This window comes from Oncorhynchus mykiss, chromosome Y, assembly GCF_013265735.2.
Source record: "Oncorhynchus mykiss isolate Arlee chromosome Y, USDA_OmykA_1.1, whole genome shotgun sequence".
NCBI lineage: Eukaryota > Metazoa > Chordata > Actinopteri > Salmoniformes > Salmonidae > Oncorhynchus > Oncorhynchus mykiss.
This window is the reverse complement of record NC_048593.1, coordinates 34,079,434-34,092,308: the sequence shown is the minus strand read 5'-3', so window position 1 is coordinate 34,092,308 and position 12,875 is coordinate 34,079,434. Positions and strand designations below refer to the sequence as shown.

Sequence of the window (12,875 nt, the reverse complement as noted above, 5' to 3'; positions counted from 1 at the left end):
CATTACACTGTGTTTAGACTAGGGCCCTGTGTTTTGCACAATCATGTGACATAGGGTAGCAAGATTTCTTCCTGTATTTAAGCCTTATCCAGAAATGAGAATTACACAAAAAAATGAAAGCGATTGACTAATGATGGTGCTGTAGAATGTAACATAAAAGAAAAGGTTTGATGAAAAAGCTTTCAATAAAGGTTCAAATCCAGGCAGATCATGACTGCACAAAACACATGTTCTTAATTCCACTTCAGTTCCGGTACTCTGCATGCAAATGAATATGGAACAGTGATCCTGATAGAACATGTTTGTGATAGTTTTGGAGCGCTATCACATTTTGTTCAGTTAATCTGTTCTGTTGTATTGTTATTACATGTTAAGGTTGAACACTGACACGTTTGAAGCTTACACAAGTGTAGAGTTCCTCAAGAGCCTATGCATATCCCAATGTTGGATATGTAAATAATCATGTTATGAATTTTATATTAGAATATGTAATGTGCAAAAATGTTCAAGGAAAATTTTAATTTGCAGTGTACAAACTTAACTTCACGAACAGGAATGACATTTACTCTTTATTTTATTTATTCACCTTTATTTATACAGGTAAGTCAATTAAGAACAAATTCTTATTTACAATGACGACCTGTCTTACAGGTGGCCAAAAATAATTATCTGAAAGCCACGCCCCTAATAGGACACGTGTGTGTTCTGTCCAATATTTACCCAGCATTGGGTTACCAAATAACCCAAATTGGGTTGTTTTTAACCCAGAGAGTCTAGTAGGACCAAGAACATGCATTCAGAATAGCTTCTGAAGTTTTGAAATAGTATTTTAAAGGTCTCGAACAGTCATTCTGATTCCTATGTAAAATAGAATTTTGAGTGACTAAAACATCACCCATAATATATTTTTTTCAGATAAAAATGCTCGAAATTTGAGAAAAAAAACCTTTTCTCTCATGTCAAACTACCAGGGAGTCTGAAAAGAAAGACTGAGCAGCCGAGGAGCTAATTGGCTGGGTGGGCGAGGGGCTAATAGGCTGGGTGGGCGAGGAGCTAATAGGCTGGGTGGGCGAGGAGCTAATAGGCTGGGTGGGCGAGGAGCTAATAGGCTGGGTGGGCGAGCAGCTAATAGGCTGGGTGGGCGAGGAGCTAATAGGCTGGGTGGGCGGGGAGCTAATAGGCTGGGTGGGCGAGGAGCTAATAGGCTGGGTGGGCGAGGAGCTAATAGGCTGGGTGGGCGAGGAGCTAATAGGCTGGGTGGGTGGGGAGCTAATAGGCTGGGTGGGCGAGGAGCTAATAGGCTGGGTGGGCGAGGAGCTAATAGGCTGGGTGTGCGAGCAGCTAATAGGCTGGGTGGGCGGGGAGCTAATAGGCTGGGTGGGCGAGGAGCTAATAGGCTGGGTGGGCGAGGAGCTAATAGGCTGGGTGGGCGAGCAGCTAATAGGCTGGGTGGGCGAGGAGCTAATAGGCTGGGTGGGCGAGGAGCTAATAGGCTGGGTGGGCAGGGAGCTAATAGGCTGGGTGGGCAGGGAGCTAATAGGCTGGGTGGGCAGGGAGCTAATAGGCTGGGTTGGCGGGGAGCTAATAGACTGGGTGGGCGAGGAGCTAATAGACTGGGTGGGCGAGGAGCTAATAGGCTGGGTGGGCGGGGAGCTAATAGGCTGGGTGGGCGAGGAGCTAATAGACTGGGTGGGCGAGGAGCTAATAGGCTGGGTGGGCGAGGAGCTAATAGGCTGGGTGGGCGAGGAGCTAATAGGCTGGGTGGGCGAGGAGCTAATAGGCTGGGTGGGCGGGGAGCTAATAGGCTGGGTGGGCGAGGAGCTAATAGACTGGGTGGGCGAGGAGCTAATAGGCTGGGTGGGCGGGGAGCTAATAGGCTGGGTGGGCGAGGAGCTAATAGGCTGGGTGGGCGAGGAGCTAATAGGCTGGGTGGGCGAGGAGCTAATAGGCTGGGTGGGCGGGGAGCTAATAGGCTGGGTGGGCGAGGAGCTAATAGGCTGGGTGTGCGAGCAGCTAATAGGCTGGGTGGGCGGGGAGCTAATAGGCTGGGTGGGCGAGGAGCTAATAGGCTGGGTGGGCGAGGAGCTAATAGGCTGGGTGGGCGAGCAGCTAATAGGCTGGGTGGGCGAGGAGCTAATAGGCTGGGTGGGCGAGGAGCTAATAGGCTGGGTGGGCAGGGAGCTAATAGGCTGGGTGGGCAGGGAGCTAATAGGCTGGGTGGGCAGGGAGCTAATAGGCTGGGTTGGCGGGGAGCTAATAGACTGGGTGGGCGAGGAGCTAATAGACTGGGTGGGCGGGGAGCTCACTTTGACTGACGGTTATTTGAAAACACCTATGTCAAGCATCATGGACGCAGTGAGATTATTTTAAGCTAATTTGCTGATACACAAAGCACTCAAACAACATTGAAATTGCATGCAACATCCAACATACATCACATCATGGTTTCACTTTTTTGTTGATCCAGCTGCTTGGTTATTGTAACAGCATCAATATAGACAATAATTTGTCATAGCTTGCCCAAATGGAATTGTCTGCACTGCTTTATCAAGATATCCATCTAGTTAATCTTGGACAATTACAGTTGACACCGGACAGGGTGCGATCTGGGTATACTTCATTAAAAAAAAATATAGACTGCCAGACAATGTTCATAAACCATGACTATCAAGGATGTCAAGAGTTTTGCATGTCTCTTCATGTGACAAATGTATCAGGATTTTGAGTGACCCTTCCCTGTTTGTTCCATCCTGGCTGAAGACCTACAGTGGGGAAAAAAAGTATTTAGTCAGCCACCAGTTGTGCAAATAAATTCATAAAAAATGCTACAACGTGATTTTCTGGATTTTCTTTCTAATTTTGTCTGTCATAGTTGAAGTGTACCTATGATGAAAATTACAGGCCTCTCTCATCTTTTTAAGTTGGAGAACTTGCACAATTGGTGGCTGACTTAATACTTTTTTGCCCCACTGTAACTAACAACTAAAGGGGAAACCAATATGGACTTTTTGCCTTAGATGAATAGGGGAAAATGATATACGCTGACAAGTCAAATTTTGGCACCTGTATATTAGCTACCTAGCTATGCATTACCTACCACTAAATGAATGCGCGTGTCATTGGAAGCTAACCCTGAAGATGTCAAGTCCTGTTCATGCTGTCATTATGGTGCCTAGGTGTAGTAGTGCGACCGATTCATTTGATAAGGCATTTGTACCCATAAAAAAGCCACACAACACAGGAGTATACAAAGTATATTACCAAGTGTATTTCCCCTCTGTCAATGTACTGTACACATATTAAGATTCATTTCACAGGAACACTTTACAATATCATTGAGTGAGGACAGGAATATACTCTGGAGCAGTGTTAAATGGCACTTCATAAAAGAATACGAGGAAATCCCAGAAATGGGAAATATTAACATAATACAACGGAGAGAATGTCAACACGACAGACAAAGAGAGACATGTTTTTCTATGTACGTAAAATGAAGAACCAAGAAAAACCAAAGTACACATCATCCTTTGTGTTTTCTCTTGAAACGTTTACATACAATCACTAACCAGTCCTTAACGGAAATGTAATGCCATTCAACATTGAAAAAGAAAATGCTGAATATGGGTTTCTGCAGTCAGACAATGTTGTCTCATCATAGACAAATCTGTATCTGATTATAAAAGGCAACATAAACAACTGAACTCCTTATTTTGTTAAAGAGGAATGCTAACAAGAGAAACACCAAAATATCTGAGAAATAGCTATACAATTCACAAACCTTCAATAATGTGTCTGACAGAATAGTATTTTATTCATGGATATAAAAACCAGAATACATGTTCAGTTTGCTTTCTAAGGAAACACTTGTTTATCTCTCAAAGATATGTTTCTACTGTTTGTGCCTTTCCAGTTGTTGTGTCAATATTGAAGAAGGAAGGGAAAGCCAGCCTCTTGACACAAGGTTGGGCATCTCCCCCTCCCCAGGAACCACTAGAAAAAGTTCTTCAAAAGTGAATCTGTGTCCTGAAGCTCCCTTTCATATTCACTCTCTACTTCTCCCTCATGGGGGATCTGGCTGGAGTGTTGACAGTGGTAACCGTGGAGACAGAACATCTCTCACATGAAGTGTATTTTTCATGCCTGTTAGTCTATGTACTCCAGAGAACAGACGAGCAAAGCTTTTTCAATCCCAAGACGTCTTTACATACAAAAATGTTTACAGAGCAATGTCTTTGCTACAGTAGCATTTTGAGGAACTTCCTCCTGGATGGAATGACACACTGTAGATCTCTGTAGATCTCTCCTCACACAGAGATGAGAGAATCTGGCTCATCTCATTCATCCAGATAGAGGGGTTGTTGGCTAAATTAAGCTGTGAATTGTATATTACTTTTGAAAACCTGTATTTTCCATGTGGAAAGAAATACATAATTATGCTTAAAACATGGTTCAATGATATTCAACCATCAACATTTCACCATGGACAACCAGAGAGATAGACTGAGTGGAAAGTTGTTAACACGGGATAAAACAAAATGGGGTAGACTAGTCTGCTGAGAAGGTGGGTCACTCAGTCTCCAAGTATGGGTATGGCTTTTGTTTATTCTAGTAAACGCTATTGGGTTGCTCTGTTGTTATTTACCATAATGACCAATCGGTACACACCGGTACCTCTGACGTTATTAGAAGACAGAGAGACTTGAGATTCTTGAGAACTGACATTCATGCAAATCTGTTTCTATAGTACAATGGTCTTTTCTATAGTACAATGGTCTCAGCTTAGTTTTCACTGTGAACCATAACCATACAGTTGATAGGTGGGGTGCTATATACAAAGACAGCAAATGGATAGGCTTCTAATCCAGTATGAAATTGTATGTTAACCAATACAGTACTTGGTATGTGATAGAAATGAAAAATATATAATTTACCTGGAACTATGAAAATACTGGTGGCAAGTTGTTTTTTTTGTTAGTTTTTGAAGCACAAATGTAACAATTACCCCCTAAACTTTGGATGTTTATCTAGTGGATAATGTGGAATTTTAATTGGGAGAACCTCCTTTCCATGATTTTCCTCTAGCCTATCTCTCTCTTGCTCTCCTTCTCTCTTCTTCCCTCTCTCAGACGTAATACTCTTTTTGTTTGTTCTTGTTGCCCTTGGTGACAGCCTTGGCTACTGTAGCCGTTATACTTGGTGTCTTCTCTAGCTTGACCATGGCCCCGTTGCCCTCAGCAACTGGGTTGTTGATGAAGCTGTGTCCTTGGTCCGTCCGGTAGGAGCTCTCGTCACGGTTGCGGTACTTGTACATGGCGTAGAGGAGGATGAGAATGCAGAGGGCAGCAGCTGCCACAATGCCAACCACCATCCCTGTGGTGCTACTGGACTCCCCGATCCTATCCACCAGGCCGGGATATATGATCTTCTCACCAGGGGCTGTAGGGTCGGCTGTGGGCACATGGGGGAAATTGGGGGGGTAAGTTAGTCCTGGTGTATTCCGAGATGATGGAGGGACGGGGGGCAGAAGCACCTGGTCACGGGTGTTCATTTTGCCCGCGGGGATGTGGAGCTGGTCAGGGTTGGTGGTGGGAGCGGAAAGAGGGGGGCGGGGATTATGGGGTTTCTGGGCCCGGCCCTCACCAGCGGCGGGGGGAGGAGGAGGCAGGACTGTCCTGTCAGTGACCAGGGGGGAGTTTTTGTAAAAGTCCTCGTCATCTGATTCCGTCAACTCCCCCGAACCAAAGGCTGAGACCTCCACAGGGTCACCGCAGTCCTCCTGGTCCGAGGGGCAGGGAGGGTGAGGGTTGGACAGCATCAGGGACTCTTTGGTGGTCTCAAGTGGGGACAGGGAGGTGGGAGGAGGGGGGAAAGCAGGGTGACGGGTGGCGATGGATGGGGGCTCAAGGGAATCCACTGTTATTATAGGCAACACTAATTCACCTCCTAGAAAAGAAACAGAGGAGATAGGAGGAGCACACATTAGAGGAGCATAACGAGACCCCAGACACCACTAATGAACAATTGTGCTCCTTATATTACAAACACAATGCGTGTTTAGAATGTTCCAAATAATCTAATATTGCGCCCTGTAGGGGCAAGACAATTAATATGGAGGATATTTAATTATACAGTATTATCATCAATATGGATTTGCTTGGTTCATATTTCTGGACTTTTCTTTATCAAAAAATACATCAAATGACTTACGCACGTCAACATATTGCCCCATGATTTTTGCATGAAGAGAAAAAAAATGTAAAAAGCTGATATATATACTGAACAGAAATATTAACGCAACATGCAACAATTTCAATGATTTTACTGAGTTACAGTTCATATAAGGAAATCAGTCAACTGAAATAAATTCATTAGGCCCTAATCTATGGATTTCACATGAATGTGCAAGGACGCAGCCAGGGATGGGCCTGGCTCCCAAGTGGGTGGGCCTATGCCGTCCCAGGCCTCCAAGTGGGTGGGCCTATGCCCACCCAGGTCTACCCCTGGCTGCGCCCTTGCCCAGTTATGCGAAATCCATAGATTAGGGCCTAATGAATTTATTTCAATTAACTGATTTCTTTATATGAACAGCCAAACAGAATGAGTTTTATTTGCAGTTTTAGGCGGTTGTTTCCATGTGAGTGACAACATTTGTTAGAGTACTAAGGTTGAACATCTTTCATGTTTGTAAACCCACATCAAGCCTTTCTTGTAAGTATTTAACCTCTCATAGCAGGAGTTTCAGTTTTAATATAACCAATAACAAAGGCACTTCATGTATTAGGGAACAAAGCTTTAAAAAAAAAAAAAAAAAATATATATATATATATATATATAATATAAATATATATATTATATTTAAAAATATATATATTATATTATTATTATATATTATTATATATGATTATATTATATATATTATATATTATATATATATATATATATATATATATATATACTGAACAGAAATATTACCACAACATGCAACAATTTCAAAGATTTTACTGAGTTACAGTTCATACAGTGCCTTGCGAAAGTATTCGGCCCCCTTGAACTTTGCGACCTTTTGCCACATTTCAGGCTTCAAACATAAAGATATAAAACTGTATTTCTTTGTGAAGAATCAACAACAAGTGGGACACAATCATGAAGTGGAACGACATTTATTGGATATTTCAAACTTTTTTATCAAATCAAAAACTGAAAAATTGGCCGTGCAAAATTATTCAGCCCCCTTAAGTTAATACTTTGTAGTGCCACCTTTTGCTGCGATTACAGCTGTAAGTCGCTTGGGGTATGTCTCTATCAGTTTTGCACATCGAGAGACTGACATTTTTTCCCATTCCTCCTTGCAAAACAGCTCGAGCTCAGTGAGGTTGGATAGAGAGCATTTGTGAACAGCAGTTTTCAGTTCTTTCCACAGATTCTCGATTGGATTCAGGTCTGGACTTTGACTTGGCCATTCTAACACCTGGATATGTTTATTTTTGAACCATTCCATTGTAGATTTTGCTTTATGTTTTGGATCATTGTCTTGTTGGAAGACAAATATCCGTCCCAGTCTCAGGTCTTCTTCCAGAATGGTCCTGTATTTGGCTCCATCCATCTTCCCATCAATTTTAACCATCTTCCCTGTCCCTGCTGAAGAAAAGCCGGCCCAAACCATGATGCTGCCACCACCATGTTTGACAGTGGAGATGGTGTGTTCAGCTGTGTTGCTTTTACGCCAAACATAACGTTTTGCATTGTTGCCAAAAAGTTCAATTTTGGTTTCATCTGACCAGAGCACCTTCTTCCACATGTTTGGTGTGTCTCCCAGGTGGCTTGTGGCAAACTTTAAACGACACTTTTTATGGATATCTTTAAGAAATGGCTTTCTTCTTGCCACTCTTCCATAAAGGCCAGATTTGTGCAATATACGACTGATTGTTGTCCTATGGACAAAGTCTCCCACCTCAGCTGTAGATCTCTGCAGTTCATCCAGAGTGATCATGGGCCTCTTGGCTGCATCTCTGATCAGTCTTCTCCTTGTATGAGCTGAAAGTTTAGAGGGACGGCCAGGTCTTGGTAGATTTGCAGTGGTCTGATACTCCTTCCATTTCAATATTATCGCTTGCACAGTGCTCCTTGGGATGTTTAAAGCTTGGGAAATATTTTTGTATCCAAATCCGGCTTTAAACTTCTTCACAACAGTATCTCGGACCTGCCTGATGTGTTCCTTGTTCTTCATGATGCTCTCTGCGCTTTTAACGGACCTCTGAGACCATCACAGTGCAGGTGCATTTATATGGAGACTTGATTACACACAGGTGGATTGTATTTATCATCATTAGTCATTTAGGTCAACATTGGATCATTCAGAGATCCTCACTGAACTTCTGGAGAGAGTTTGCTGCACTGAAAGTAAAGGGGCTGAATAATTTTGCTAAATTTTGTTAAAAAAGTTTGAAATATCCAATAAATGTCGTTCCACTTCATGATTGTGTCCCACTTGTTGTTGATTCTTCACAAAAAAATACAGTTTTATATCTTTATGTTTGAAGCCTGAAATGTGGCAAAAGGTCGCAAAGTTCAAGGGGGCCGAATACTTTCGCAAGGCACTGCATATGGAAATCAGTCAATTGAAATAAATAAATTAGGCCCTAATTCACCTAACTCTACTGACAGTGTTGTTAGTAAAGGGAGTGTCAGGGAGGGGCAAGAGGAGACGTGGAGAGAGAGGGATCATGACCATGTCCGTTTATCTGGATAATCTGTGACATCCTACAGGACATCCTACAGAACATCCTGCAGAACATCCTACAGGACATCCTACAGAACATCCTACAGAACATCCTACAGAACATCCTACAGAACATCCTACAGGACATCCTACAGGACATCCTACAGAACATCCTACAGACCATCCTACAGAACATCCTACAGGACATCCTACAGAACAAACTGGGGACAATTAAGGCTGACCGGTCTGTCATGATCTAACGTCGCTTCTGAAATACTTGAAACATTTTCATGAAAACAAGAATGCCTGTTATTACAAATTGAAGTAAGAAAAAACAACCCTTTCTGATTTGGAACCTGTAATACATTTCATGAGTAACCCTAGTAGAGACATATGGAGCCAGAGGCAGTGTCGTAGCAGAATCAGAATTAGTTAGGTAACATTGATAAATAACATGTTTTATCTACTTTCATAAATATGCTTATGTGGGAAAAGTCACTTGGGGCCCAGAGAGGGGAGAGGTCAGGCTTGTCTTTTATCTGTCTGGTAATATGCAGAATATCAGAAAGGGAGAAGTCAGAATTAAACAGTGTCTTCCAATGTATCAGTTAAACCATGTGAAGGGCTCCACAATGTCTGTGTGCCAGTCAATCCCCTCTGTGAGTATATCCAGGAGGGGGTGTATTTGAGATGGGAGTATCTAGAATTTACAATTGATATATGCCATTGGATGAGGTAATGTTTTGGTACTAAGAAGTACCAGGAACGAGATTACAATCTCGGTTTAGGAGACCAAACTGAACAATAATTGATAGCTAATGCTATCTGGCTATGGGATACTCCTCTTTCAAGTAAAAGGCACTTTGTGAAGTTCCTAAGATCTGTGGTTCGTCATTGTGAGTTGAGAGGGGTGGATCTTTGCTATAAAAGATCTCAGTTGCCATTTTGTAAGCACTCTCAGAGAATTCATTTAAAGACACTGAATTGATCTGAGAGTCACAGGGCTATGGTGAAGCTCATTTAATTAAAATATTACGTTTATTTATAACTCTGACTGGTGTGTGGTTTGTAACTCTCCTTATTTAGTAATACAGGAATTTAACACGACATTTGGCGGCGGGGATGGGATGTGAATCTTCACTCGGTGACCGCTCCTGACGACCTAGGTAAATCGTGCACGAGGGATCCCTCAAACTTGGGATCTCAGGGAAACCACACTTTGGGAACGAAGCAGATGGACCCACCTTTGATCTGAGAGGCAGCGAGCCGAGTGGATACCACATCTCGAACTGAGTTTTTTTTTAAAGAAGGAGGTGAGCAAACCACACACACTTGAAGTCGAGTTTTTAAATATGCCTCCTATACTCTGAGTGTGTATTTCTTTTGTGAAGGGGGCACCTTGGAGGCGTAAACAGGGCCGAGTCAGAGGTGAGTCATCTGAGAGTTTGCGGACTCAAAGAATACTCTGCTCTTGGTCGGTTGCGGGCGACTTAGAGCCGTCCCGGCACTGAATTGATCACAGTGGGGATTGGTGCGGTCTGTGGGGGTGAGGGGCCAGGGTGACTGTGTTCTGTGTGAAACACGGTACTTGGTGAAGCCCTATTGGAAGAAGGACCTCATTCTGAAGGTGTCTGTGTGACTGTCTAAGTGACTCTCAGAGGTGGTGAATTCCAATTATTTTAAATGTGCTAGCCAGGTATGCCCTGGCTTACTCTGTGTGAGTATTTTGTTACGGGATCACTAGGTAATATTTGTAGGAGCGTTCTGTGTGAGCGGGGTAGGTTGACTCTGTGTGGGTAACCTTTTAATTATGTTCTGATGTTCTGTGTGAACATCTGACAATTTCTGTATGAACATCTGACCAATCCTGTGTGGGTGATCCTTAAAGTTCTGTGTGAGTACCTAAGATTTTCTTACGTTTTATATGGGTTCTGTGAATATTTGAAAATATGATAAATTGGATGTGTGTATAATCAATTACTAGAGATTTGATAAAGTAATGCTGAATTACCCATTCGTAGACGTACGTAGGTTTTGAGTTGGTATCTTTAATGGATAATTTGATAAAGATTAGGTTTTAAGCACTATTAAACTAGTCTACAAAATCTGGGAAATTGAGCTCTAGAAACTGATTAGAGTGTGTCCACTTTTGGTTATTTTACCCTAACGATGGAACTATAAAACGCTTATTGGATTATCTCCGTCTGGGTACAACATTTGAAATAAAACTGCCCTTAAGGTCTGAAAATGTTTATTTTTTTCTTCCCAGTATGAGAGGAGTTGCGGGATTTATTGAATAAACTGTTTTCCATAAAGTTAGAGAGAATTAAGAGGGAATCTCGACATAATTCATAATGTCGTACAAAGCCTATGGTTTTCCATCAAACTAATTATCATTGCGTGATTAATGTCATCTAGTAAAGTAATTGAGATACGTTGCATGAGTAAACATAATCTAATTTTATTAAAAGGCGCAAGATCTGTTTCCTAGTCTATAAATGTCGATTATAATCTTTGATTGCTAATTTATTCATTTGGCATGTGAGAATCATAGCCGGAATAACGCTTGGACCTTTAAACTAGGGCTATTTTTCTGGGAATTGTCTCGATAGTGACGTGTCTTGATTTTACAAATACAGACAATTGTAAAGTGGGTTTATTTGCGGAGAGTCTTAGTCATTCACATAGCATTGGTGGTTCAGTGGTTAAATAGTCTCTAAGCTCGAGACCCGGGTTCGGTTCCCAGCCAATGCACTTACTAAACTCTGAGTTTTTGATTGTAATTCAACTATTTGTGTGTTTTGCCTGGAAAGAAACGGTCGCTAGTGTTTGTATAAGATATAAACTGAACGATTTAATAGCTTGTTTGGTTCAAGTTGAAAGAAGGGATAAATTTAACTTTTTAATAGATTGTTTAGGTTAAATTGAGAGACTAATTCATTCAAAATAATAGCGAAGCGAATTTTGATGCAAGACGATGTCTGTTCACTAAATAACCTGCTGGAATAATGTATTGAGAATTGAGTCGTATTTAAATGTATCAATAGAGGAGACAGTTACCTAAATTAAAGAAATTCTAAATAGTAGCGGAGAGATAAAGGCGATAGAGTGGTGCCCACCGAAATGTTTTTCATTCTTATGGATTGACTGACATATGTTCTAAATTTGGCGCTGTGCGTGTTATTTTTATAGTCTTGGACATTTCATAAGTGGGAAGAGGAAAGAGAAGAGAAAGTTGTAAAGTTTGGTTTTAATCTTACGATAAGAGGTAAGGAAAAACGTTGAAATGAGAGGGGTTATATTTTTTCCCACTGGAAAAAGAAATAGGATATGTTAAGCTGAAAGTGATTGAGGTGTGAGTAAGGAAACATTGTGATAACGTATTCTGATGGTTATTGATTCTTAGTTTGATTGTTTAGTTAACACCAGTGAATTTGAGCAGGAAAGTTCATGTAGTCTAACATTGTAATCTGTTTCCCTTTACGTGGAACAATGTCAGATCATTAAAGTTGATTGCAGTTTGAGTAGTTTTTATTTTTACAGGGACAGTGCATCATTAATCACAGTTGTGTGTGTCTAATGGCAGGGTATTCCAGACATGGGAAACTCTCACACTGAAAGCAGATTGACTAAAGGTACTTTTCTTTAAAGGAACTATACAGTCATTTCTTATGGCGGATCTTGTGGATCTGTTGCAATAAGGTTTGGGTTTTCTGTTCAATAAAAGTACTGAGTAGAGGGGGAGCCTGGACATTTAGAATATTGAATACAAGATAGGCGTCAGTGTATTGCATAAGATTTTTTCCAACTCAGGAGCTTATGCTTTCTATAGCTATTGGGTTTCCTAACAAGTACTTTGAGAGCCTGTTTGCAGAAGACTGAATGGGTATTAATGTTGAAAAGCAAGCTTGGGCCAAACTAGTGAGGTAGTATGTTAAGTGGGGTAGTATCATAGATTTTAATTATAGTTTTGTTACCTCTATAGTCAAAACAATTGCATATGTTTTAGGAAATTAGCTAGGTTGAATTTGGTTATTTGAGTTCCTTTTTTATTCGCTTTTTAAAAGAGAGGTTGGAATCAAGTAAGATGCCTTGATACTTAAAATCAGATACCACCGGGAGCTTTTCCTCTGATAGATAGATATCTGTCTCAGGT

General features: G+C 41.5%; 1 protein-coding gene across 3 annotated transcripts in view; it reads right to left on the bottom strand.

Moving 5' to 3' along the window:
- Positions 1-3,244: 3,244 nt before the first annotated feature.
- The window catches only part of LOC110510124 (neurexin-2), a 243,230-nt gene continuing 233,599 nt past the window's right edge, over positions 3,245-12,875 (bottom strand). For all 3 annotated transcript variants that reach the window (XM_036967308.1, XM_036967309.1, XM_021591470.2), the window contains one exon: positions 3,245-5,943. In XM_036967308.1, the coding sequence (XP_036823203.1) occupies positions 5,123-5,943 (821 nt within the window). In that variant the 3' untranslated portion in view covers positions 3,245-5,122. The remainder of the gene's footprint in view (positions 5,944-12,875) is intronic.